The sequence below is a fragment of the Manis javanica genome, chromosome 2 (assembly GCF_040802235.1).
Source record: "Manis javanica isolate MJ-LG chromosome 2, MJ_LKY, whole genome shotgun sequence".
In the NCBI taxonomy this organism is placed as follows: Eukaryota; Metazoa; Chordata; class Mammalia; order Pholidota; family Manidae; genus Manis; species Manis javanica.
Genome location: NC_133157.1, coordinates 203,422,231 through 203,449,748, shown reverse-complemented (window position 1 = coordinate 203,449,748; position 27,518 = coordinate 203,422,231). Strand labels below are relative to the sequence as shown.

Here is a 27,518-nt window from a genome sequence, read left to right as displayed (position 1 = left end):
ATGAGTAATTTTAAGAAATTTGGGGCATCAGGTTCTTTTTTTTCCATTTTATTGTTAAGGCTATACTCAGAGATCTTACAGTCATATAAGAATGTTCAGCTAAATTTTTAAAACCATTATTTGTACCAATAAACAGGCACTCAAATATTGAGTATGTGCTATTAATTACCTAATTTTTTTCTTCTGCTTCTGCTATTTTATCTTCTCTTTTAGAAAATTGTTACTATATACTTATAGGAATTCTGTGTATCTCATTTCTTAGTTTGGATCTTAATTCTCATTATCCCAACTGAGAGATTATCCAAGGCCTTAATTATTCTGATTTCTCCTTCCCTATTTTATAAATTTTTATATGATTTTATCATTTTCAGTATAATCTTACAAAGGAAAGACAAATAATCTTCTGTGTTCCTTAAACCCAGAGACATCAAAGCAGGAAATATCCTTCTGACACCACGAGGCCAGGTGAAACTTGCTGACTTTGGATTTGCTTCCATGGCCTCTTCTGCCAAGTCTTTTCTGGGAACGCCGCATTGGTAAGCGTAGTCCTATCTGGTATTGATCCTCATAATTGAAATGGGCAGTGTGTGGTTGTACTTTTATCAGGTACTTTATGTTTCTCCTGGAAATACAGTGCTGCTTTAGATATTACTCTAAGCACTGTAGTTTCAGATACAGATTTGGCGTGCTGCCCTTGTATCTCCTATTGATTTATTTGTCCCCTCTGTGTTTCTTTCCTGTTATCATCCACATCATGTATTGAGGGTAGGAGTGAAAAACATTTAAGTCTTTAAGAAGGGAGAAGATAGAAATGCCAAGTGGAAATTTTCTTTAGATTTATACTTACTGTGTGTCAGGATCTTCTGAATAAGAGTACGTGAAGACTGGTAGCTGATTAGGAACTTTTGTTTTCATTTTTTATTGTGGAGAATTTCAAGTATACAGGGAAATAGACAAAAATATAACGAAGGCTTACACAGCGGTCAGCTCAGCCTAACCGCACCTCCCCAGGGCCTGGCTGCCCTGTGTACTTGAACTTCTTGCCCTCCCTCCCACCTCCAGTTATTTGAAGTGACTTCTAGACATCATCTAATTTTATTCATAAATAATTCCATATTAATGTCAGCAAGTCTGTAGGGAATTATTTTCCACATCTTCAACTTCCATAGATGTCCTCTCTCTGTATATGTTGAGAAGTGTCTTAGGTCTACTGCATCTTCTTTTCCACCTACCTTTCAAATCTCCCAACGCCCAGTTTGTTAAAGAAAGGCTTCTCACCCATCCTGACGAGTAGAGTGATGCATTGTTCTGAGAATTAAAAGCCTCAAACCATCCCCAGAGGGACAATCTGAGAACATGTAACATCTAGAATATATAGCATCAGAAATATTGAAGAGTTAGGACACCAAGTTTTGGCAAAGGGCCTTCTGCCTTCACAGTCATCTCTCTTCAGTTCCTTTTACTCCTTACTTTTTCTTTTCCCCAATTATCTTTCCACCCATCTCCTTTTTTAGTGAATCACAAATTATCTCATTTACAACGGGGACATTTGTCGTGAGGACACATTCACATGTTATTTACAATGAAAAATGAAGTTTGGCATTTCCTGACAGAAAATAATTCTGATTTGAATTGTTGATATGACCGTGCAGACTGGGATTGCTAATTAGGATATTATACAGCAGTGTTTTTAATGAATGAGTGAGGTCCTCAGCTCCAAGTTGTAAATATCTGTAAAGCACATATACAAAATAATGTATATACATATGTGTGCATTATATCGTTTGCAATTATTAAGTTTATAAAATTGAGATACCAACTCAAAAATGTACAAGTGGATACATTCTTTTAATAAATTCATTGGAAGTAAGAAAATAAAAACTTTGAAGACTACTGTTCTGTATGACCAAAAATTTCTTATGTAGAACCCTAGTTTAGATAGAATCCTCTTCCCCTGTATAAAAAAAGGGTTCTTTGGGCAAATAATGCTTCTTAATGGTCCCCCTCTTTATAAATCAGTGGTCAATACTAGATACTAGAAAGGAGCTAGAAAGTTGTGCATTAAAAACAAAACTACTTTTTTAACTTTGTTGAACTTAGTGGCTCCCCAAGCTTACTTCAACATCTTAACACATTGCAAGCCCTCTATTATTGGCAATTGGAAGTTACATATGTATTAATTTGTATATGGTTTATTAGGAACACAGCACTATATACATATTTACATATTTTTACACACAGGAACACACATACGCCTGGTGAGAATCTTACTGAGCAGAAACTTCTAAATGTTTGTCTGTGCTTAACAAGTACAAAGGAAGTATAAGGTGAAGCACCAGTGAGAACATTAGAGTCTAGCTGAAGATGCGAACTAGCGTTTCATTTTATAACCAAGACGCCTCCAGAGTTAATAATTGTATGATTTATTTAGTTATGGGTGGCGGTCCTAGCCACTTTTATCACAGAACACTACTCCTGTTTGCAAAAAAGACTGACAAACTGCTTATTCATTGTTGCTTATTGTGGCAGATATTTTCTCAGTTAAATGTAGTGAGATTGTTTACTTCAAGAAAACAAGTGCCAGTGACAAAATGCCCTCTTTCGAGCAAAATTTAGACTTTTGTAATAAGATGCTGAAACCGAAATGTTTGAGAACCACTGGCATAAAGGATATACAGTATTACAATCTGCAAACTTGAATTGATGCAGAATGCAACCCTGCTCTGGGGAGTCTTTCCTCCAGGATGCTGGTATGTGATCATGAGAAACGGTGAGAATAAGTCTAACACTGTATATGCAACGGTAAATATTTACCTCACAACCTGTAATGCATTTATTTCCCATTATAAGAATTCTTATGTCCAGGTATATCATCTGGAATTCACACAGGTATTCTCCATGTGGACGGTCATTACGTTTTTAAAGAATAGTATACTTTTCTTTTCTTTTTTAACTTAGGTAACATTTTATGTTTTAGGATGGCCCCAGAAATAATTTTACGCAAGAATGAAGAAAAATATGATAGGAAAGTAGATGTATGGTCTCTGGGAATAACATGTATTGAAATAGGTAAGCATTGCTCTTTATTACTGTATAGTAAGTTTGATCAATGTTTTACCTCAATTTCTGTACCAAATAACAGATTTTTATTTTTATGTCAGTGTTTAAGGGGAGCAATAAATCTATGAAGGTTGTCCCTTTGGTTATTTGGCAATTTGTGTGTGTGTGTATATATATATAATATATATATATTATATATATGTATGTTAGTTTATGTATATTATATTTGCTGTATTTAATTAGGTCTAAAATAGTTTCTACTGTGGTATTAATTTTGTGGTATCTGTGTCTAATATTTAATGAGTATTTATTAAACACCTAGAATATGTCTATGGTTATAGATTTACCATCTATGAAGGGTCTCTAAAGCATTCATGAATTACTTACTGCTACTATGGTTACCCAATACTTTGTGTTAGGTATGAGGATTAGATTATCAGGCTGCATACCTTATTGTAGAGCTTGATTTTTTTTGGTATCATTAATCTACAATTACATGAAGAACATTATGTTTACTAGGCTCCCCCCTTCACCATGTCCCCCACCTCATACCCCTTCACAGTCACTGTCCATCACCGTAGTAAGATGATGTAAAATCACTACTTGTCTGCTCTGTGTTGCACAGCCCTTCCCGTGCCCACCCCACACTCTACATGCAATTGTAATGCCTCCTTTCTTTTGCCCCACCCTTATCCCTCCCTTCTCACCCATCTTCCCCACTCCCTTTCCCTTTGTTAACTATTAGTCCATTCTTGGGTTCTGTGATTCTGCTGCTGTTTTGCTCCTTTAGTTTTCCTTTGTTCTTATACTCCACAGATGAGTGAAATCACTTGGTACTTGTCTTTCTCTGCCTGGCTTATTTCACTGAGCATAATACCCTCTAGCTCCATCCATGTTGTTGCAAATGGTAGGATATGTTTTTTCCTTATGGCTGAGTAATATTCCATTGTGTATATGTACCACATCTTCTTCATCCATTCATCTACTGATGGACATTTAGGTTGCTTCCATATCTTGGCTATTGTAAATAGTGCACTTATTAACATAGGGGTGCATCTGCCTTTTTCGAACTGGAGTGCTGCATTTTTAGGGTAAATTCGTAGAAGGAGAATTCCTGGTTTCAAATGATATTTCAATTTTGAGGATTTTGAGGAACCTACATATTGCTTTCCACAATGGTTGAAATAACTTACATTCCCACCAGCAGTGTAGGAGGGTTCCCCTTTCTCCACAACGTTGCCAACATTTGTTGTTGTTTATCTTTTTGATGATGGCGATCCTGACTGGTGTGAGGTGATATTGCATTGTGGTTTTCATTTGCATTTCTCTGATGACAAGCGATGTGGAGCATCTTTTCATGTGTCTGTTGGCCATCTGAATTTCTTCTTTGGGGAACTGTCTATTCAGCTCCTCTGTCCATTTTTTAATTGGATTAGTTGCTTTTTGTTTGTTGAGGTGTGTGTGAGCTCTTTACATATTTTGGATGTCAACCCTTTATTGGATATGTCACTTATGAATATATTCTCCCATACTGTAGGATACCTTTTTGTTCTGTTGATGGTGTCCTTTGCTGTACAGAAGCTTTTTAGCTTGATATAGTCCCGCTTGTTCATTTTTGCTTTTGTGTCCCTTGCCCGGGAGATATGTTCATGAAGAAGTCACTCATGTTTATGTCCATGAGATTTTTGCCTATGTTTTTCTCTAGGAGTTTTATGGTTTCATGACTTAATTCAGGTCTTTGATCCATTTTGAATTTACTTTTGTGTATGGGGTTAGACAGTGATCCAGTTTCATTCTCTTACATGTAGCTGTCCAGTTTTGCCAGCACCATCTGTTGAAGAGACTGTCATTTCCCTGTTGTATGTCCATGGCTCCTTCGTTGTATATTAATTGGCCATAAATGTTTAGGTTAATGTTTGGAGTCTCTATTCTGTTCCACTGGTCTGTGGCTCTTTTCTTGAGCCAGTACCAAATTGTCTTGATTACTGTGACTTTGTAGTAGAGCTTGAAGTTGGGGAGCGAGATCCCCCCCACTTTATTCTTCCTTCTCAGGATTGCTTTGGCTATTTGGGGTATTTTGTGGTTCCATATGAATTTTTGAACTATTTGTTCCAGTTCATTGAAGAATGCTGTTGGTAATTTGATAGGGATTGCATTGAATCTGTATATTGCTTTTGGCAGGATGGCCATTTTGACAATACTAATTCTTCCTAGCCAGGAGCATGGGATGAGTTTCCATTTGTTAGTGTCCTCTTTAATTTCTCTTAAGAGTGTCTTGTAGTTTTCAGGGTATAGGTCTTTCACTTCCTTGGTTAGGTTTATTCCTAGGTATTTCATTTTTTTTGATGCTATTGTGAATGGAATTGTTTTCCTGATTTCTCTTTCTATTAGTTCATTGTTAGTGTATAGGAAAGCTACAGATTTCTGTGTGTTAATTTTGTATCCTGTAAATTGGCTCAGTTCCGATATTAGTTCTAGTAGTTTTGGAGTGGAGTCTTTAGGGTTTTTTATGTACAATATCATGTCATCTGCAAATAATGACAGTTTAACTTCTTCTTTACCAATCTGGATTTCTTGTATTTCTTTATTTTGTCTAATTGCCATGGCTAGGACCTCCAGTACTATGTTGAATAACAGTGGGGAGAGTGGACATTCCTGTCTTGTTCCCGATCTCAGAGGAAAAGCTTTCAGCCTCTCGCTATTTGGTATGATGTTAACTGTGGGTTTATCATATATGGCCTTTATTATGTTGAGGTACTTGCCCTCTATGCCCATTTTGTTAAGAGTTTTTATCATGAATGGATATTGAATTTTGTCGAATGCTTTTTCAGCATTTATGGAGATGATCATGTGTTGTTTCCTTCTTTTTGTTGATGTGGTGTATGATGTTGATGGATTTTCGACTGTCGTACCATCCTTGCATCCCTGGGATGAATTCCACTTGGTCATGATGTATGATCGTATTTTGTTGAGTATTTTTGCATCTATGTTCATCAGGGATATTGGTCTGTAGTTTTCTTTTTTGCCGGGGTCTTTGCCTGGTTTTGGTATTAGGGTGATTTTGGCTTCATAGAATGTGTTTGGGAGTATTCCCTCCTCTTCTAATTTTGGAAAACTTTAAGGAAAATGGGTATTATGTCTTCTCTGTATGTCTGATAAAATTCCAAGGTAAATCCATCTGGCCCAGGGGTTTTGTTCTTGGGTAGTTTTTTGATTAGCACTTCAATTTTGTTGCTGTTAATTGGTCTGTTTAGATTTTCTGTTTCTTTCTGGGTCAGTCTTGCAAGGCTGTATTTTTCTAGGAAGTCCATTTCTCCTAGGTTTCCCAGCTTGTTAGCATATATGTTTCCATAGTATTCTCTAATAATTCTTTGTATTTTTGTGGGGTCTGTTGTGATTTTTCCTTTCTTGTTTCTGATTCTGTTGATGTGTGTTAACTCTCTTTCTCTCTTAAGAAGTCTGGCTAGAGGCTTAGCTATTTTGTTTATTTTCTTGAAGAACCAGCTCTTGGTTTCATTGATTTTTTTTCTATTGTTTAATTCTTCTCAATTTTATTTATTTCTTCTCTGATCTTTATTATGTCCTTCCATCTGCTGACCTTAGGTCTCATTTGTTCTTCTTTTTCCAGTTTCAATAATTGTGACATTAGACTATTCATTTGGGATTGTTCTTCCTTCGTTAAATATGCCTGGATTGCTATATACTTGCCTCTTAAGACTGCTTTTGATGCGTCCCACAGAAGTTGAGGCTTTGTGTTGTTGTTGTCATTTGTTTCCATATATTGCTGGATCTCCATTTTGATTTGGTTGTTGATCCATTGATTATTTAGGACATGTTGTTAAGCCTCCATGTGTTTGTGAGCCTTTTTGCTTTCTTTGTACAATTTATTTCTAGTTTATACCTTTGTGGTCTGAAAAGTTGGTTGGTAGGATTTCTATCTTTTGAATGTACTGAGGCTCTTTTTGTGGTCTAGTATGTGGTCTATTCTGGAGAATATTCCATGTGCACGTGAGCAGAATGTGTATCCTGTTACTTTTGGATGTAGATTTTTTTTTTTTTTTTTTTTTTTTTTTTTTGAGAGGGCATCTCTCATATTTATTGATCAAATGGTTGTTAACAACAATAAAGTTCTGTATAGGTGAGTCAATGCTCAATGCACAATCATTAATCCATCTCAAGCCTAATTCTCATCAGTCTCCAATCTTCTGAAGCATAACGAACAAGTTCTTACATGGAGAACAAGTTCTTACATAGTGAATAAGTTCTTACATGGTGAACAGTACAAGGGCAGTCATCACAGAAACTCTGGGTTTTGATCACGCATTATAACTATAAACAATCAGGTCAAATATGAATATTCGTTTGATTTTTTTTTTTTTTTTTTTTTTTTTTCGGTTTTGATCATGCAATATGACCTATAAACCATCAGGTCAAATATGAATATTCATTTGATTTTTGTACTTGATTTATATGTTGATCCCACATTTCTCCTATTATTATTATTATTTTTATTTTTAATAAAATGCTGAAGTGGTAGGTAGATGCAAGATAAAGGTAGAAAACATAATTTAGTGCTGTAAGAAGGCAAATGTAGATGATCAGATGATCAGGTGTGTGCCTATGGACTAAGTATTAATCCAGGCTAGACAAGGGCAGCAAGACATCCACGGATGCAGAAGATTTCTCTCAAAGCAGGGGGGGTGAGGTTCTGAGCCTCACCTCTGTTGATCCCAAAATTCTCACCTGATGGCCCCCCTGCGACTGTGCCTGTCTTAGGTTGTTCCTCCCTTGAGGAATCTTACCCGTCTCTGGCTAACCAGTCATCTTCCGGGGCCATACAGGGAAATGTAAAGTTGGTAAGTGAGAGAGAAGCCATATTGTTTGCAAAGGTTAGCTTTTTACTTCTTTGCAGATTTATGCACTGTGGCTTCTATGCCCAGCACTTGTCTCGAGGTATCTTTACCACCTGGAGGAATTATGATACTCGGTAAATTCGATATGAGGCACGAATTCTATTTAAGGGTTGTAATTAGGAAGGAAGAAGAAAAGCTATAGATGTAGCATATGAAGGAAACTTGGGAGGATTGATTATTTCTTTGACATATCTTCTTGTATAGTACCTTAAGTATGTATAGGTTTTAAACTACTAACTAATTTGCACACACATATTGACATAATAGGAATACGGTGACATAAACAAAGCAAATCTATAATTACCAGCCATCTCCAGTGAAGCCAAGAAAACCATTTAGGCACCCTAGGCATTTGTGAAAATTTATCTATGATATGATGGATATTTTCCAACTGTACTTGAACCATCAGACAAATTAAAGCAGCCCATTTCTGGGATCTGTTCACATCCCATATGTTCTTTTAACCATAGATAGTCTATAGTCATGAGATTTTGGGGTGCTACAACTTGCACCCCTCCCAACTCCTGGTTGAGTTCCAACAGTACAGATCCAGTCAAATTCGTTGTCTCACTGTATGCACATGCCAGCCTAGACATCTCCCTCCTCCTTCTTATGGCAAGTCCAGGAGATGGTGGGCTGGATGCAGCCACAACCGCAGCATCGTCCGGATCCCTGTGGAGGCTTTTTGATGATCATCCCCCGGCACGAGTCCTCCAGAGAGTGCTGATGCCGGAAGCTCCTCCTCATATCGTATCTTAGTTCATTTTCTGGGTATCCAAGCTAGGCCTTGATCTTCTGCGTAGAAACAAACAGACCCTTTGCCCACACTTTGACATGCCGTCTATACCACTGTGCAGAACTCATTGGAGGTCAGCACACAGTAACTGCTTTTTTTTTTTTTTTTTAATTAAGAGAAAGGAATATTATCAGAAAAGAGTACCTCCATAGCTGATCATCTGACACCCTTTAAGTGATCAACATTAAGGATATTTAAAGCATGCGTTGATCTTTGATTTACCAATAGTTTTATCCTGTTAAGGAGTAATCCCCCTTTTCTTTCTTTCTTTCTTTTTTTTTTTTTTAAATTTTTAATCTACACTTACCTGAAGAATACTATGTTTACTATGCTCTCCCCTATATCAGGTCCCCCCTAACAACCACATTACGGTTACTGTCCATCAGCTTAGCAAAATGTTGTAGAGTCACTACTTGTCCTCTCTGTGTTGTGCAGCCCACCCTCCCCTTTCTCCCTCCCCCCCATGCATGCTAATCTTAATACCCCCCTTCTTCTTCCCCCCCCTTATCCCTCCCTGCCCACCCATCCTCCCCAGTTCCTTTCCCTTTGGTACCTGTTAGTCCATTTTTGGGTTCTGTAATTCTGCTGCTGTTTTGTTCCTTCAGTTTTTCCTTTGTTCCTATACTCCTCAGATGAGTGAAATCATTTGGTATTTCTCTTTCTCCGCTTGGCTTATTTCACTGAGCATAATACTCTCCAGCTCCATCCATGTTGCTGCAAATGGTTGGATTTTTCCACTTCTTATGGCTGAGTAGTATTCCATTGTGTATATGTACCACATCTTCTTTATCCATTCATCTACAGATGGACATTTAGGTTGCTTCCAATTCTTGGCTATTGTAAATAGTGCTGCGATAAACATAGGAGTGCATCTGTCTTTCTCAAACTTGATTGCTGCGTTCTTAGGGTAAATTCCTAGGAGTGGAATTCCTGGGTCAAATGGTAGGTCTGTTTTGAGCATTTTGATGCACCTCCATACTGCTTTCCACAATGGTTGAACTAATTTACATTCCCACCAGCAGTGTAGGAGGGTTCCCCTTTCTCCACAGCCTCGCCAACATTTGTTGTTGTTTGTCTTTTGGATGGCAGCTATCCTTACTGGTGTGAGGTGATACCTCATTGTAGTTTTAATTTGCATTTCTCTGATAATTAGCGATGTGGAGCATCTTTTCATGTGTCTCTTGGCCATCTGTATTTCTTTTTTGGAGAACTGTCTGTTCAGTTCCTCTGCCCATTTTTTAATTGGGTTATTTGTTTTTTGTTTGTTGAGGCGTGTGAGCTCTTTATATATTCTGGACGTCAAGCCTTTATCAGATCTGTCATTTTCAAATATATTCTCCCATACTGTAGGGTTCCTTTTTGTTCTATTGATGGTGTCTTTCGCTGTACAGAAGCTTTTCAGCTTAATGTAGTCCCACTTGCTCATTTTTGCTGTTGTTTTCCTTGCCCGGGGAGATATGTTCAAGAAGAGATCACTCATGTTTATGTCTAAGAGGTTTTTGCCTATGTTTTTTTCCAAGAGTTTAATGGTTTCGTGACTTACATTCAGGTCTTTGATCCATTTTGAGTTTACCTTTGTATATGGGGTTAGACAATGGTCCAGTTTCATTCTCCTACATGTAGCTGTCCAGTTTTGCCAGCACCATCTGTTGAAGAGACTGTCATTTTGCCATTGTATGTCCATGGCTCCTTTATCAAATATTAATTGACCATATATGTTTGGGTTAATTTCTGGGGTCTCTAATCTGTTCCACTGGTCTGTGGCTCTGTTCTTGTGCCAGTACCAAATTGTCTTGATTACTATGGCTTTGTAGTAGAGCTTGAAGTTGGGGAGTGAGATCCCCCCTACTTTATTCTTCTTTTTCAGGATTGCTTTGGCTATTCGGGGTCTTTGGTGTTTCCATATGAATTTTTGAATTATTTGTTCCAATTCATTGAAGAATGTTGCTGGTAATTTGAGAGGGATTGCATCAAATTTGTATATTGCTTTCGGCAGGATGGCCATTTTGACGATATTAATTCTTCCTAGCCATGAGCATGGGATGAGTTTCCATTTATTAGTGTCCCCTTTAATTTCTCTTAAGAGTGACTTGTAGTTTTCAGAGTATAAGTCTTTCACTTCCTTGGTTAGGTTTATTCCTAGGTATTTTATTCTTTTTGATGCAATGGTGAATGGAATTGTTTTCCTGATTTCTCTTTCTATTGATTCGTTGTTAGTGTATAGGAAAGCTACAGATTTCTGTGTGTTGATTTTGTATCCTGCAACTTTGCTGTATTCCGATATCAGTTCTAGTAGTTTTGGAGTGGAGTCTTTAGGGTTTTTTATGTACAGTATCATATCATCTGCAAATAGTGACAGTTTAACTTCTTCTTTACCAATCTGGATTCCTTGTATTTCTTTGTTTTGTCTGATTGCCGTGGCTAGGACCTCCAGTACTATGTTAAATAACAGTGGGGAGAGTGGGCATCCCTGTCTGGTTCCCGATCTCAGTGGAAATGCTTTCAGCTTCTCGCTGTTCAGTATAATGCTGGCTGTGGGTTTATCATATATGGCCTTTATTATGTTGAGGTACTTGCCCTCTATTCCCATTTTGCTGAGAGTTTTTATCATGAATGGATGTTGAATTTTGTCAAATGCTTTTTCAGCATCTATGGAGATGATCATGTGGTTTTTGTCTTTCTTTTTGTTGATGTGGTGGATGATGTTGATGGATTTTCGAATGTTGTACCATCCTTGCATCCCTGGGATGAACCCCACTTGGTCATGGTGTATGATCCTTTTGATATACTGTTGAATTCTGTTTGCTAATATTTTATTGAGTATTTTTGCATCTACGTTCATCAGGGATATTGGTCTGTAATTTTCTTTTTTGGTGGGGTCTTTGCCTGGTTTTGGTATTAGGGTGATGTTGGCTTCATAGAATGAGTTTGGGAGTATTCCCTCTTCTTCTATTTTGTGGAACACTTTAAGGAGAATGGGTATTATGTCTTCTCTGTGTGTCTGATAAAATTCCGAGGTAAATCCGTCCGGCCCCGGGGTTTTGTTCTTGGGTAGTTTTTTGATTACTGTTTCAATTTCTTTGCTTGTAATTGGTTTGTTTAACTTTTGTGTTTCTTCCTTGGTCAGTCTTGGGAGGTTGTATTTTTCTAGGAAGTTGTCCATTTCTTCTAGGTTTTCCAGCTTGTTGGCATATAGGTTTTCATAGTAGTCTTTAATAATTCTTTGTATTTCTGTGAAGTCTGTCGTGATTTTTCCATTCTCATTTCTGATTATGTTGATTTGTGTTGACTCTCTTTTTCTCTTAATAAGTTGGGCTAGAGGCTTATCTATTTTGTTTATTTTCTCAAAGAACCAGCTCTTGGTTTCGTTGATTTTTGCTATTGTTTTATTCTTCTCAATTTTGTTTATTTCTTCTCTGATCTTTATTATGTCCCTCCTTCTGCTGACTTTAGGCCTCATTTGTTCTTCTTTTTCCAGTTTTAATAATTGTGATGTTAGACTATTCATTTGGGATTGTTCTTCCTTCTTCAAGTGTGCCTGGATTGCTATATACTTTCCTCTTAAGACTGCTTTCGCTGCATCCCACAGAAGTTGGGGCTTAGTGTTGTTGTTGTCATTTGTTTCTATATATTCCTTGATCTCTATTTTGATTTGTTCATTGATCCATTGATTATTTAGTAGCATGTTGTTAAGCCTCCATGTGTTTGTGAGCCTTTTTGTTTTCTTTGTAGAATTTATTTCTACTTTCATACCTTTGTGGTCTGAAAAATTGGTTGGTAGAATTTCAATATTGTGGAATTTACTGAGGCTCTTTTTGTGAGCTAGTATGTGGTCTATTCTGGAGAATGTTCCATGTGCACTTGAGAAGAATGTATATCCTGTTGCTTTTGGATGTAAAGTTCTATAGATGTCTATTAGGTCCATCTGTTCTAGTGTGTTGTTCAGTGCCTGTGTGTCTTTACTTATTTTCTGCCTGGTGGATCTATCCTTTGGGGTGAGTGGTGTGTTGAAGTCTCCTACAATGAATGCATTGCAGTCTATTTCCCTCTTTAGTTCTGTTAGTATTTGCTTCACATATGCTGGTGCTCCTGTATTGGGTGCATATATATTTAGAATGGTTATATCCTCTTGTTGGACTAAGCCCTTTATCATTATGTAGTGGCCTTCTTTATCTCTTGTTACTTTCTTTGTTTTGAAGTCTATTTTGTCTGATATTAGTACTGCAACCCCTGCTTTCTTCTCACTGTTGTTTGCCTGAAATATGTTTTTCCATCCCTTGACTTTTAGTCTATGCTTATCTTTGGGTTTAAGGTGAGTTTCTTGTAAGCAGCATATAGATGGGTCTTGCTTTTTTATCCATTCTATTACTCTATGTCTTTTGATTGGTGCATTAAGTCCATTTACATTTAGGGTGACTATTGAAAGATATGTACTTATTGCCATTGCAGGCTTTAGATTCGTGGTTACCAAAGGTTCAAGGTTAGCTTCTTTAGTATCTTACTGCCTAACTTAGCTCACTTATTGAGCTGTTATATACACTGTCTGGAGAGTCTTTTCTTCTCTCCCTTCTTATTCCTCCTCCTCCCTTCTTCATATGTTGTGTGTTTTGTTCTGTGCTCTTTTTAGGGGTGCTCCCATCTAGAGCAGTCCCTGTAGGATGCCCTGTAGAGGTGGTTTGTGGGAAGCAAATTCCCTCAGCTTTTGCTTGTCTGGGAATTGTTTGATCCCACCATCATATTTAAATGATAGTCGTGCTGGATACAGTATCCTTGGTTCAAGGCCCTTCTGTTTCATTGCATTAAGTATATCATGCCATTCTCTTCTGGCCTGTAGGGTTTCTGTTGAGAAGTCTGATGTTAGCCTGATTGGTTTTCCTTTATAGGTGACCTTTTTCTCTCTAGCTGCCTTTAAAACTCTTTCCTTGTCCTTGATCCTTGCCATTTTAATTATTATGTGTCTTGGTGTTGTCCTCCTTGGATCCTTTCTGTTGGGGGTTCTGTATAATTCCATGGTCTGTTCGATTATTTCCTCCCCCAGTTTGGGGAAGTTTTCAGCAATTATTTCTTCAAAGACACTTTCTATCCCTTTTCCTCTTTCTTCCTCTTCTGGTATCCCTATAATACGAATGTTTTTCCTTTTGTATTGGTCACATATTTCTCTTAGTGTTGTTTCATTCCTGGAGATCCTTTTATCTCTCTCTATGTCAGCTTCTATACGTTCCTGTTCTCTGGCTTCTATTCCTTCAATGGCCTCTTGCATCTTATCCATTCTGCTTATAAATCCTTCCAGGGATTGTTTCACTTCTGTGATCTCTTTCCTGACATCTGTGATCTCCTTCCGGACTTCATCCCACTGCTCTTGCATTTTTCTCTGCATCTCATCCCACTGCTCTTGCATTTTTCTCTGCATCTCATCCCATTGCTCTTGCATTTTTTTCTGCATCTCTGTCAGCATGTTCATGATTTTTATTTTGAATTCTTTTTCAGGAGGACTAGTTAGGTCTGTCTCCTTCTCAGGTGTTGTCTCTGTGATCTTTGTCTGCCTGTAGTTTTGCCTTTTCATGGTGATAGAGATAGTCTGCAGAGCTGGTACAAGTGACCGCTGGAAGAGCTTCCCTTCTTGTTGGTTTGTAGCCTTTTCCTGGGAGAATAGCGACCTCTAGTGGCTTGTGCTGGGCAGCTGTGCGCAGACAGGGCTTCTGCTTCCTGCCCAGTTGCTTTGGGGTTTATCTCCACTGTTGCTGTGGGCTTGGCCTGGCTGGGGCTGTTCCTCCAAAATGGTGGAGCCCCGTTAGAGGGGGAGCAGCCAGGAGACTATTTATCTCCGTAAGGGGCCTCTGTGCTCCCTGCTGCCCAGGGGGTTAGAGTGCCCAGAGATCCCCAGATTCCCTGCTTCTGGTCTAAGTGACCTGTCCTGCCCCTTTAAGATTTCCAAAAAGCACTCTCCAAACCAAAACAACAACAGCAACAATGAGAGAGGGAACAGAAAGGAAAAAAAAAAGAAAAAACACGCGATTTTTTTTTTTTTTCCTCAGGTGCCGGTCCCAGGCACCCGCGCACTGGTCCTGCTGCCCTGTCTCCCTAGCACCAGGGTCCCTGTCCTTTCAAGGCTTCCAAAAAGCACCCACCCACCGGTCCCGCAGGGAAGGAACGCTCAATATTCTTGGTCCTCAGGCACTGGTCCCACGCACCCGCTCACCAGTCCCGCCGCCCTGCCTCCCTAGCACCGGGGTCCCTGTCCCTTCAAGGCTTCCAAAAAGCACTTGGCAAAAAGAGAGAAAAAAAAAGGGGAAAAACGCGCGATTTCTTCCGTCCTCAGGTGCTGGTCTCAGGCACCCACCCACCGGTCCCACAGGGAAAAATGCGGGATATTCTTTGTCCTCAGGTGCCGGTCCCAGGCACCCGCTCACCAGTCCCGCCGCCCTGCTTCCCTAGCACCGGGGTCCCTGTCCCTTTTAGGCTTCCAAAAAGCACTCGCAGAAAAGAGAAAAAAAAAAGGGGAAAAACGCGCGATTTCCTCTGTCCTCAAGTGCCGGTCTCAGGCACCCGCCCACCGGTCCCGCAGGGAAAAACGGGGGATATTCTTTGTCCTCAGGCGCCGGTCCCAGCCACCCGCTCACCAGTCCCGCCACCGTGCCTCCCTAGCACTGGGGTCCCCGTCCCTTCAAGGCTTCCAAAAAGCGCTTGCCAAAAAGAGAAAAAAAAAAAAGGGGAAAAACGCGCGACCTCCTCCGTCCTCAGGCACCGGTCCCAGGCACCCGCCCCCAGGTCTCGCAGGGAGAAACGCGGGATATTCTTTGTCCTCCAGCGCCGTTCCCAGGCACCTCCTCACTGGTCCCGCCACCCTGCCTCCCCAGCAACGGGGGCCCGTCCCTCTAAGGCTTCCAAAAAGCGCTCGCCAAAAAAAAAAACTGCTCCGGTTTCTCTCCACCCGCCGGGAGCCGGGGGGAGGGGCGCTCGGGTCCCGCCGACCTGGGGCTTGTATCTTACCCCCTTCACAAGGCGCTGGGTTCTTGCAGGTGTGGATGTGGTCTGGATGTTGTCCTGTGTCCTGTGGTCTCTATTTTAGGAAGATTTTTCTTTGTTATATTTTCATAGCTCTATGTGTTTTTGGGAGGAGATTTCCACTGCTCTACTCACGCCGCCATCTTGGCTCCCGCCTCTGGATGTAGATTTTTATGGATGTCTATTAGGTCCACCTGTTCTAGTGTGTTGTTCAGTGCCTCTGTGTCCTTACTTATTTTCTGTCTGGTGGATCTGTCCTTTGGAGTGAGTGGTGTGAATACATTGCATTCTATTTCCTCACTTAATTCTGTTAGTATTTGTTTCACATATATATGTGCTCCTATATTGGGTGCATATATGTTTATAATGGTTATATCCTCTTGTTGGACTGAGTCCTTTATCATTATGTAGTGTCCTTCTTTACCTCTTGTTTCTTTCTTTGTTTTGAAGTCTATTTTGTCTGATACTAGTATTGCAACACCTGCTTTTTTCTTCCTGTTGTTTGTATCAAATATCTTTTTCCATCGCTTGACTTTTATTCTGTGCATGTCTTTGGGTTTGAGGTGAGTCTCTTGTAAGCAGCATATAGATGGGTCTTGCTTTTTTATCCATTCTGTTAATCTGTGTCTTTTGATTGGTGCATTCAGTTCATTTACATTTAGGGTGATTACTGAAAGATGTGTACTTATTGCCATTTCACGCTTTAGATTTGTGGTTACCAAAGGTTCAAGGTTCGCTTCTTTACTACCTTACTTTCTAACTCAGCTCGCTTATGAAGCTATTATAAACACAGTCTGATGATTATTTCTCTCCCTTCTTATTCCTCCTCCATTCTTCATATGTTGGGTGTTTTCTTCTGTGCTCTTTTTAGGAGTGCTTCCATGTAGAGAAGTCCCTCTAAGATACCCTGTAGACGTGGTTTGTGGGAGGCAAATTACCTCAACTTTTGCTTGTCTGGGAATTGTTTAATCCCTCCTTCATATTTAAATGATAATTGTGCTGGATACAGTACATATACACAATGGAATATTATTCAGCCATAAGAAGAAAAGAAATCCTGCCATTTGTAACAACATGGATCAACCTAAAGGGTATTATGCTAAGTGAAATAAGCCAGGCAGAGACAAAATACCATATGATTTCACTTATTTGTGGAATCTAAACACAAAACAAAAGGAACACAGTAGCAGTAGACTTATAGACACTGAGTAGTGACTGGTGGTTACTGTGGGGGAGGGATTGGGGTGAGTAGTTGAGGGTGAGGGCAATAAAAGGGCACAAAAATTTTCAGTCATAAGTTGGTCACCGGGATAGTAGTATCGCATGGAAAATATAAGCACTGCTTCTGTAACATTTTCCTATGTTGACAGTAACTGCTGTAGTGGGGGTGAGGATTTAATATGGGTGACTGTTGATCCACTGTGTTGTATACTTGAAACTAATATAAGATTGAATATCAATGATACCTCAATTAAAAAAATATTTGAAATGGAAAATATCCTTTGAATCCACTGAAGGCTACCGCAGTCTAGATTTAGTGAATCTCTATGGTTTTTAGCTAAGTTCAGTGTTCTTTGAGTAAATAGAGATGTTCAGCTTTATAGTAAATGACAGATCAAAAATCACACTCTGGTTTGACAGATCGATGGTACACCACTTAGAATTTTTGAATATTTTTATAAATCACAGTAGAAACACGAGTCATTTTATTAAGAATTTCTTCAGTAATCCCTTCCCTTTCCTGGATCAAACTACTCATTCTTAAAGCTGTTGGGAGGACAGTATAAAGTAGGTGTCCATGTCACCTGCTGAGCCATGGTAGCCCGGCGTGGCGTGTCAGAGTCCTGTGAGGAGAGGAGGGAGTTCCCACAGACAGAATGCCTTGTATGTGGAAGCAGAACCTGTGCAGGGAGGGCGGCAGTCAAGTTTGGAGATTCAGAGTCCTGGTGGGGTAACCAAAGCATTCAGACCTGGAAGTAGCCCAGCATGGGGTGTCAGAGGCCAAGGAGCACGTCCACATTTGGGGTTGGGTCACGTGACACAGTGGCAGTGCCTGATTGAAAGGAAGGGGGCTTTCCTCCTGAGGGCTGATGAGGAGGGCCTCACTGCAGAAAGTGATCCAGTTTATATGGGGTGTCAGAAACTGAGGGGATGAAGTGGACATTCATACTGTAGACAGGCTTGGAATGGGGTTTGAAAACTTGAAGGGGTAAAAGGGAAAGTGTGGTGGCCAAGATGGGAGACTGGCTGTGTACAGCGGCGAGTCATCAAATATATTAAGGATAATGAGAGTGAGGTTTCTTACTGTCCGAGAATGGTGCTACAAATAATGGAAAGAGAAGGCTCGAATAAATAGTACTATAGCATTGGATTTGAGATATTATAGTGAACTCAGTTGTTTTCAATAAACAACTAAAGATATTTAATGTGCAAGTATGAATACAAATAGATGAGGGACGTGTGTGTTCCCTTCCTTTATCCACTGACAGAATCTAAGAGAAGTGACACGGGCAGTAGCAGTGAGCACACTGCCTGCCACAGCTCCTTGGAGCCGTGTCCACAGTAGGGAAAGCATAAGATGATTCTGGAACATCTTAGTGGGCCAGAGAGCAAGGAGCTGAGCAGGGAATGATGGAGCCATGCCGGAAAGGCACAAGTCGGCTAAAAAGATTCTCAACTGCTCAAAAATGAAACAATTTCAACATCAAAATAAATGATAGTAGCAGGTTATAAATTATTAAATGAAGAATCTAAATCTATACAATAAGAGAATAAAATGATCTTTATGCAAAACAGAATATTTATATGGACTCAAGTATCTTTTCACAAATACTTAATAATTACAAAGGAAAAAAGTGAAACTTCACCATGAAACCTTGTGGAATGGCCGTAAGTGATCAAAGTGATCACCAACAATGACAAGACGATCTGAAACCATGGACCTGTTCTATAGGATCATCGTAGAATACACTGAGAAAAGCGTATTCTATGTGATATTCCTGCCAGAGATGTGGAAATAACAGCACAAAGCCAAACTGAGGGATATTCGAGAGTCAAAATCGTATACTTGTGAATTGTCAAGGTCATGACTTCAACTGTCACCTTTAGAGTAGAAAAAGAAGGGCAATTTCAATCCACAGTAAACAGAACAAAGAGACCCAAAAAGATCGAAACAGAAATCAATTTAATAGAAAATGAAAACAATAGAGAAAATGAATGAGATCACAAATTAGTTCTTTGGGAAAATTGATGAAATTAATAAACCTCTAGCTAGTTTGAACAGAAGGAAGACACAAACAGCCAATATCAGGAATGACAGGTGACATGACTCCAGATTTTACACATATTGAAAGGATTATAGAAATATTTTATGAACAGTTCTGTGTAAGTTTAAAACTTAGAAAAAATGGAGAATTTCCTTTAAGCATGCAGATGATCAAAGGTCATTTTTGCTACAAAGGACATTATTGGGACATTTGATTGAAACTACAATAGAGCTTGAGATTAGATAATAGTCATGTGTTCATATTAATGGTCTGATGTAATGACTATTAGGTTTTGTTAGAATGTTCTTGTTTATTGGAAAAATACACTATTTAGAGGTGTGCATCAGGGCTGTAACTTCCTCTCTATTGACTCACTTAACTAAGTTCTCTGAACGCTACTTGCAACTTTTTTCCTAAGTTGGGGTTTATTTGAAAAAAAAAACTAACAGTGCTTCCATGCTTCTGTATAACAGGCACATATATAACAGGAAGTTTTATTTCTTTTATAGCGGAAAGGGATCCTCCTTTATTTGATATAAGTGCAAGGCATGTCTTATATCACATTACCAGAAATAACCCCCCTACATTACAGTCTAATGAATGGTGAGTATGGCTGAGAACAATATATTGTTCAACATGGTAAAATTTAAATACTTTTTCATAATGTTATCAAAATGATTTCATGTCAATAAGGTGAAGTGTATACAACCTGAAAAAATATTAAAATAGCTTTATTTTATCCTTACATCATATTTATCCTTTATTATCTCTACTTTTCATAGCATATATGTGACGCAGTTCAGAAATAAAAGATAGATGATGGTACATGGGAGCAAAAAGTATGGCTTTTGTATAAAAAGTAATATATTTTTTGTATCTTAGTGACACATACAACCCTGATTTTATAATAAATAGCATGATTTAAACATTCATATTTTAAAACTGCAATATATATATTGCCACAACCTGTACAGATATTTGATTGGGGTAGGGTTTATGATTGATATGGTATAAAACTCAGGTAAAAATGATTTGATAATTTATCAGAATTACCAGATCATAATTTTTGGATGATTCTAATTGTTATTATTTATTATTCCAAATGTGGTTTGATGTTCCATCTCCTAGTGCTTCTTTGATAATACTGTTATTCATGTAAAGAAGTTTATTGAGAACAGATGGACAATTTTAGGAAAGAAGGATTTTTATCAGTGATAGAAAATTTTAATGGGAAAGTCTTCAGGTGTATCTAGCATTTGAAACATTCCTGGGGGACTACCTACCGTACTTAACAAATACTTAACAAATACTTTAAAATTCACAAGTAAGATGCATAAATTAGGAATAATTCATTTTTTATCATTACATTATTAATGCAAGTTCACAGGTCTTTGCTGCTTCAGGTAGAGATATTTTGAAGAAATCTTGGCTCAGAGTTTATTATGGTACATCTGAATAATATATACACGAAACACAGGCTGTCTTTACACTGTTTGATACTTTGGGGATTCAAAACAGAATTCTTGTATAAAAGAATTAAATCTTATTTGAATATTGATGACAAACATTGATGAAATATTTTTTACTTACTTCCTTACTGAACTCTCATCAGTAACACTATACTATAGTATGTTACAGAATTCTAATTTTTTAAAAAAATTTTTTATTGTTTTCTGAAACTTTTGTCCATTTGCTCAAGGACACTAAATACTTATGTATTAAAAATTGTTCTTTCCAAAACAAATAACGTGATGTTCTGAAACATGCTATATGGAAGATGATCTAAGGGCCAAGCAAGAACGAGATGTGTCTAGAGAAAAGAAAAAAAAATACTAAGAAGAATATTATCTTAGATTTGAATGCAAAAAGGAAAATGACTGACTTCCATAATTTACCGCAATGTAGAATGAGTTGTGATACTTAAGTATGTGAGAGCAGGATTTTAAAATAATGTGTGCAAAAATACCATTTTCTATTGAAAATGGTAAAGATTCATTAGTTGCTTTGCACAGCTTTTTATATACTTACATGATGAAATATATAGTGTATTGTGTCTGCTTTTTTTTTAATGATTTCTATTCTCCCTCCCACCCATAGGGACATGCCTTGATTTGTGGATGTGTTTTTAAAGGAAATAGCAATATGTTCACTTAATACTTTCCTTTACAATAGGTCCAGTTCTTTTTGCAACTTTGTAGAGTCTTGCCTCCAGAAAAACCCTAAAGATCGCCCTACATCAAAGAAACTTTTAAAGGTCAGTTATACTCTGTTTTGTACACCTAAGAAATTATTTTAAAGAATGTGTTTTATTCTTCTTTAATTCAGAATCAATATTAAGTATGCTGTACTGGTTTTTGCTAAACTACTAATTTCATAATACCATTCTTTCTTGGAAATTTTCTTAGTTGCTAAGGTTTTCATTTGTTTTTCAAAATTAACTGCTTTTACCATGTCTGAATAGAATATATAGTTAAATATTCAGTATCGTAGTACTAAATGACTTAATTTTTATATGTGCAAGAGTATATTCATGAGTTACAACTACAAATTTTAACTCATATGGAACAATGTCATTTCAGAGGTGGCAAAGCATAGTTTAACTTTGGATTTAATTTTTGTTATCTACCATACTTTATATATCGATCTGTCCTATATAAAGTAATATGAAAGGAAGAGAAATGATGTGTAATAGATTTACATAAATACTGTGGGAGAAAAGAGATTTCAAAAGAACCGTAAAAAATGGATATCACATTTTTGTTTCCTGTTGAGAAATATGTTTTTGTAACTTAGCAATGAAAATATTTTGAAAGTAATGTGAATTCTATTCATTTCTCAATAGGTTTGGTTATCTAATTTAAATAAATTATTAGTATATGCTTTCTGTTCTCAAAAATGTTTTCATTTAGAGGTTGACATCTTATTAATAGGAATAATAGTATTGTTTGATTTAATATAGTTATTAAAACATCTAGATAAGGCATTAGTGTGTAGCAGTTGACTATCTTTTTGTGACCCTAAGGAATTTTGTGGATTTTTCACTAGAAAATTAGACTTTAAGCATGAATGTTTTAGAATTTCAAAGAAGTTCAGTTTATTCTCACTAACACGCAGTTCAATATGCAAGGATATTGAAAGGATCCATGTACATATTCAGTAGGGTTATTTGTACCTACAGTATGTAGAAGAGCAGTATAAAGTTTCAGTAACACTTAGGGAATTCTAGGCCTTAAGCACACTTACAGTCTCAAATGAAAGCCAAAAAACTAGGTATTCACAATAGCAACAAAAGATTTAGTATAGCTATGAATTATAGCTATACTATATTAAGTGAAAAATAAGCAGGATCCATTTGTAGAAAACTATTAAATAACTTAGAATTACAAGATATATTATTTTCGGATAGAAAAGACCGAATATTATAAATAGTGGTACATACCAAGCTAAGGCTCAGGAAAAGGAAGAATGTGACTGGCTTCTTACATTTGCCTAAATGAAGGCAAAAGAAGCTCTTTTGGTAATAACCCAACCCACCAGGAATGGATACTTGACCTTGGGTGATCCCAAACCTGCATATGTATTCATTTACGTGGTCCATTTTGTATATTGACATTATGGGAAGTGATAGGAAGAATCTGTCAAGTGCATCCTTCCCTTTGGCCTAATCACATTTCTGTTGCAGTCTGTCATAAGGAAAAAAATAAAATGGAAAAAAGTGACTTACTGTGTGAAGGTATTTATCTCAGAATGAAAAATTGAGAATAATTATCCAGAATTAGAATAATGGTTATGTAATTTTGGCATGAACATTTGATGAAATAGTCTGTAGGCATTATGAGTTGAAATAACATAATACTTATAGCAATAAAAAGAGAATAATATATAGTTACAACTCTTCAGAGAAGAAATAAATTTGAGCTAATAAAAGAGGTAAAAGTCTTAAAAGAGTTCAAGATCATCTCATGAACTCCAGTGCACAAGTCATATTTCTGCAGTCTGTGTGCTAACTACAAAACAAAATCTATACACAGAAAATTTCTGAGAAGAAATAAATATCCAAAAAATACCAAATGTAACAATGATAATCTTATAGTAGAATTGTTCTTTCTACTTTTCTGTACTGAATAATCTTAAGCTTTATTAAATATTAATGGTAAAAATCACTAATACATAATGTCTTTTAATCAACTGCTAGTGTTTTATGAAGTTTCATTTAAGCAACATAAAGAACCCATTATACCCAAGTAGTATGTTATGTGATTCACCATCAGTAAATACATTCCTGTTGAAATCTAACGTAATTCAGAACTGATAGTGTCTCCTCTATGAGACCAGTTCTAAGAATTTGTAAGCGTTTACTTAGGGCTCTATTTGGACTTAATTCTTAATGTTTACTTAGACTCTGATTATTTCAACTCTGCCCTTTCATTTGGCCAACAAAGGTGTCATGTTCAAAGTTTTCATAAAAAGTACAGGGGAAGTTATGTAGGCACAGAGTGTATACATGTAAATTAAATTTTATGAGTATAGGAAGTAAAAAGCATAGCAGAATTAGATAACTATAGATTACATGCATTGTCTGTAACTCTAGGGTCCAAGAAGGGATTCATTTGTTCTGAATGAAAAAATATATAGGTCTCAACCTGACTTTTGCCTTCTACTCTTAACCAGCACCCGTTTCTTCTTCGGGAGCGCCCTACAGCAGTGGTAAGAGATCTCCTTCGAAGGGCAAAGGAAGAGAAAAAAAGAGTGCTGGAGAATCTGCGCAATGAAAAGACGAAGAAGGTCCTTCCCCGGGAGGCACATAAAGGGCCAGCAGCAGAAGCACAGGAAGAAAAGGTAATAACTTAGAAACGGCTCAAGTATTGGGGTCTCCTTATTGGCTTCTTTCCTTATGGAACTTTTCTTGCCAGGAATCTTTTCTATCAGTGGTTTCCAGATTGTGTCTTCACAGTGATTCTCTAAGGTCCCAGGTGGAGGAAAAGGTTTTGCATTCTTTAAACCAACCTCTTGGTAGTGTACATTAGCATAGTAAAGCTCTGTGAAGTCTTTTATCAGAGAAACCTGTTCAACTTTTATTTAATCTAGTCCCTCCCTAAATTCTGGTCTACTGAACACTTTTTTGCCTGATTGTCTGATGGCATGGGACACGCTTTTGGAAGTATTTGAAATTACAGGCTTTGGAAGTTGACGGTGCTCACAGAGAAGTCATTAGAATTACCACCCATTGTCCTTATCTTGTTTATTGTATAAACCTCTCCCCCAGTGCCTTTTGTGTAATGTTTGATATATGTTTATTAAATTGGAAATTTCTTGCTTTTTTAAAAATAAGTGAAAAAATAAATAAAATAAACATGTGACTTAGCTAAATTTATCCTGGGGGGAAAAAATTACCAAGCATTCTTATTCTGTTAGTAAGAACACTTCATTCTTTTCTGTTGTGTATAGGGATTAATTCCTCTAGATGGTTCTAAAATACTCATTTTATAGGTGAGGAAAGTAATGCTCAGAGTGGTTAACTAACTTACTGTAGAAGCATATGGGTTCTGATTCATATATTACTCTTGAGACGAAGTTGTTTCCAAGTTGCCATGTTTCCAAATTTGCAGTAGAAATGTTAAAGAACTTCCTCAAAGGAAAATATAAAGCTTATGATTTGTGGAGCTATGTTTTTTAGTCCAAGTATTTTCTGTTTTCTTCTTTGCTCATGTCCCAGTGCCAAAGCTTTGATTCTTTTTTATTGCTTTCTGTTGAGAAAGATCCCTGCATTCTGAAAACAGGAGTAGTAGTTGCTTTTCTTTTTAATAACACTACATAATTAATGAACTATAAAATAGAAGACTTTCTTACATACAATTTTGGTATTTTTGATACTGGTTTTACTTCTAAGAGTAGTCACAAGAAAATTGGGGCTATTTTAGGTATATGAAATGCTTTAGTAAAGTGAAATTAATAAAATTCTAATGTCATTAAACATTAGAATAACAGCAACTTTTTAAGGCTGTGGATGTAAGAAAAGATCCTCTATATACCATGGGCCTGTATTTATTATTCTGCATATCTTAAAGAGGTTTGGTATGGTAAGACTCTAATATTGGTGCCCAAATACCAAAGTTTGCTGGGTTTCTTGGGAAGAACAGTCTTCCCATTATGATTAAATATATATGCAATATTTAATTTTACATAAAAATAGATAGGAATTAATATTAAATTACTTAGTGGAAGAAGTTTAGGCTAAAGACTACATTCTGAGAAGAAAAGAAATATGAAAGGCTTCAATAGAAAATAACTAAAAGGGATGTTTATAAGATTAAAAGAAAGGTTGGGGTTTGTTTTCACCATTGGAATCATTGAGAAATGAGCGGCATCTCTGTGTATACCCCATGAGATGTGTAGGAGAAATGGATTTCAAAGTAATGTCAAAAATTTTAGAGAAAAGACTATACTTTGGAAATAACTCTGATTAACTTTTTCACAGACTTGGTTTGGCTTTTTGGTATTTACTCTTTGGTCACATTTTTAATCTGCCAACTAACAACTGATAAACGTTCTGGTCTTGGCAAATACAAGGAATTTCTCAAAATAGACCACTAACATTCTGAAGACTGTGTGTGCCAAGCGGTGTGCTAGGTGCTAATAATATAAAATTCAGGAGATAAAGATACTTGAGTCTAATACTCTTTTCCCTCAGGACCAAGATCACGGTGTTGGACAGACAGGAGCAGTGCACAATATTGGAAGTCATCAGTCTATTCCCTGTATGTCCAACTGGACGAGGAGTCAAAGCGGTAGGGTTAACATTCTTCAGGATGCCTCAGATAGCAAGTATGAGCTACACATGATGGAGCGAATCGAAACAATTATGTCTAATAATTCTGCCATCCGTTCAAGACCTGTGAGTATTTGGATTTCAGTGAAAAAAATTTCAACTTTGGTAACTAATTTTCCTAGTCTGGTTAGTTTAAGAGTTTGGGTTTTTTTTTCCTTTAATGTATCAGAAGTATGGAACATAATTTAGGCAACTTATTTTAAAATGGCAAAAGGCTTTTTAATTCCCAGTTTAATGTCTGCATTTAGGAAACATGTTTTGAGAATGCAAAAAGAATATTTTTAAAATCGTAGAATAAATAAATAAATACCATATAATGTATTATTTGAAGTTACTTAGATGAAAACGAAGGTATTTAAAAATAGTAAGTATACAACATGATATAAGTGATAATGGTTGCCATTGGGATGTGGAGAAAGGTTTAAGGTAGGTGATAATGAAAAGTGAGTTTTGGATTTTCCATAATATTTACATTTTAAAAATAAAACTGGGTGTAATTGTAGAAAATTACAAGTTCTCAGTTTGGGAAATGTGGATGTTTGCTACACTTTCACGTGTAAGATTTTAAATTTTCTTGAAAACATTGGAAGGTCAGGTAACTCCTTTTCACAATTGATAGGAATGCTTCCTTTTTAACTTCACTGCTTTCAGTATCACCAAAAGTTACTAGGCACAATAGCTAAAAGATGGAAACAACTGAAGTGTTCATCAGCACATGAATGAATAAACAAACCATAGTGTATGTGTGTACACACACACACACACACACACACACACACACACACAATGGAATATTATTCAGCTGTGAAAAGGAACGGTGTTCTAATATATGCTACAATGTGAGTGAACCTTGAAAAAATGCTAAATGATATAAGCCAGACACAAAAGGAAAAATATTATTAGAATTCCACTTATACAAAATATCTAAAATAGGCAAATTCATAGAAAGTAGATTAGAGGTTGGTAAGGGGCAAGTGGAAGATGAAATAAATACTTTTATTTATTATTTTATCATTTTTGTGTCATTAATGTACAGTTACATGAGCAACACTATGGTTACTAGACTCCCCTTATTACCAAGTCCCCACCACATACCCCAGTACAGTCACTGTCCATCAGCATACTAAGATGCTACAAACATGTATATGTCTTTGAACATGATGTTTTAATTTCTCTGACAAATACATAGGATAAAATGGCTAAGTCATATGGCATATGTATGTTTGACTTTCATAAGAAACATACAGGTAGTTTATCTCAGTTATGTCCTGCAAATATTTTTTCTCCGTCTGTGATAAATTAAAATTTTTAGTTTTAAAATCCAATTCAAACAACCCACTAAAAATGAGTAAAGGCCATGAAAAAGCTAAAAACTTTTCCTCTAAAATCAGGAATAAGACAGGGATGCCTACTCACAACACTTTTATTCAACAGAGTATTGGAAGTCCTAGCTACATTATCAGGCAAGAAAAAGAAATAAAAGGCACCCACACTAGTAAGGAAGAAGTGAAATTGTCATTGTTTGGAGATGACCTGATACTACATAAAAAAGCCCTAAAGACTCCACCAAAAACCTATTCAAATTAATATATAAACTACACCCCAATTTTAAAAAAGGTGTTAAAGACTTGAATAGACACTTATCCAGA

General features: G+C 37.0%; 1 protein-coding gene across 1 annotated transcript in view; it reads left to right on the top strand.

Moving 5' to 3' along the window:
- The window catches only part of LOC140847986 (serine/threonine-protein kinase TAO1-like), a 173,418-nt gene that overhangs the window by 13,797 nt on the left and 132,103 nt on the right, over positions 1-27,518 (top strand). The window contains exons 7-12 of the mRNA XM_073230033.1: positions 423-536; positions 2,978-3,069; positions 19,550-19,643; positions 21,213-21,294; positions 23,712-23,879; positions 25,732-25,935. Coding sequence (XP_073086134.1) covers positions 423-536; positions 2,978-3,069; positions 19,550-19,643; positions 21,213-21,294; positions 23,712-23,879; positions 25,732-25,935 — 754 coding nt within the window. The remainder of the gene's footprint in view (positions 1-422; positions 537-2,977; positions 3,070-19,549; positions 19,644-21,212; positions 21,295-23,711; positions 23,880-25,731; positions 25,936-27,518) is intronic.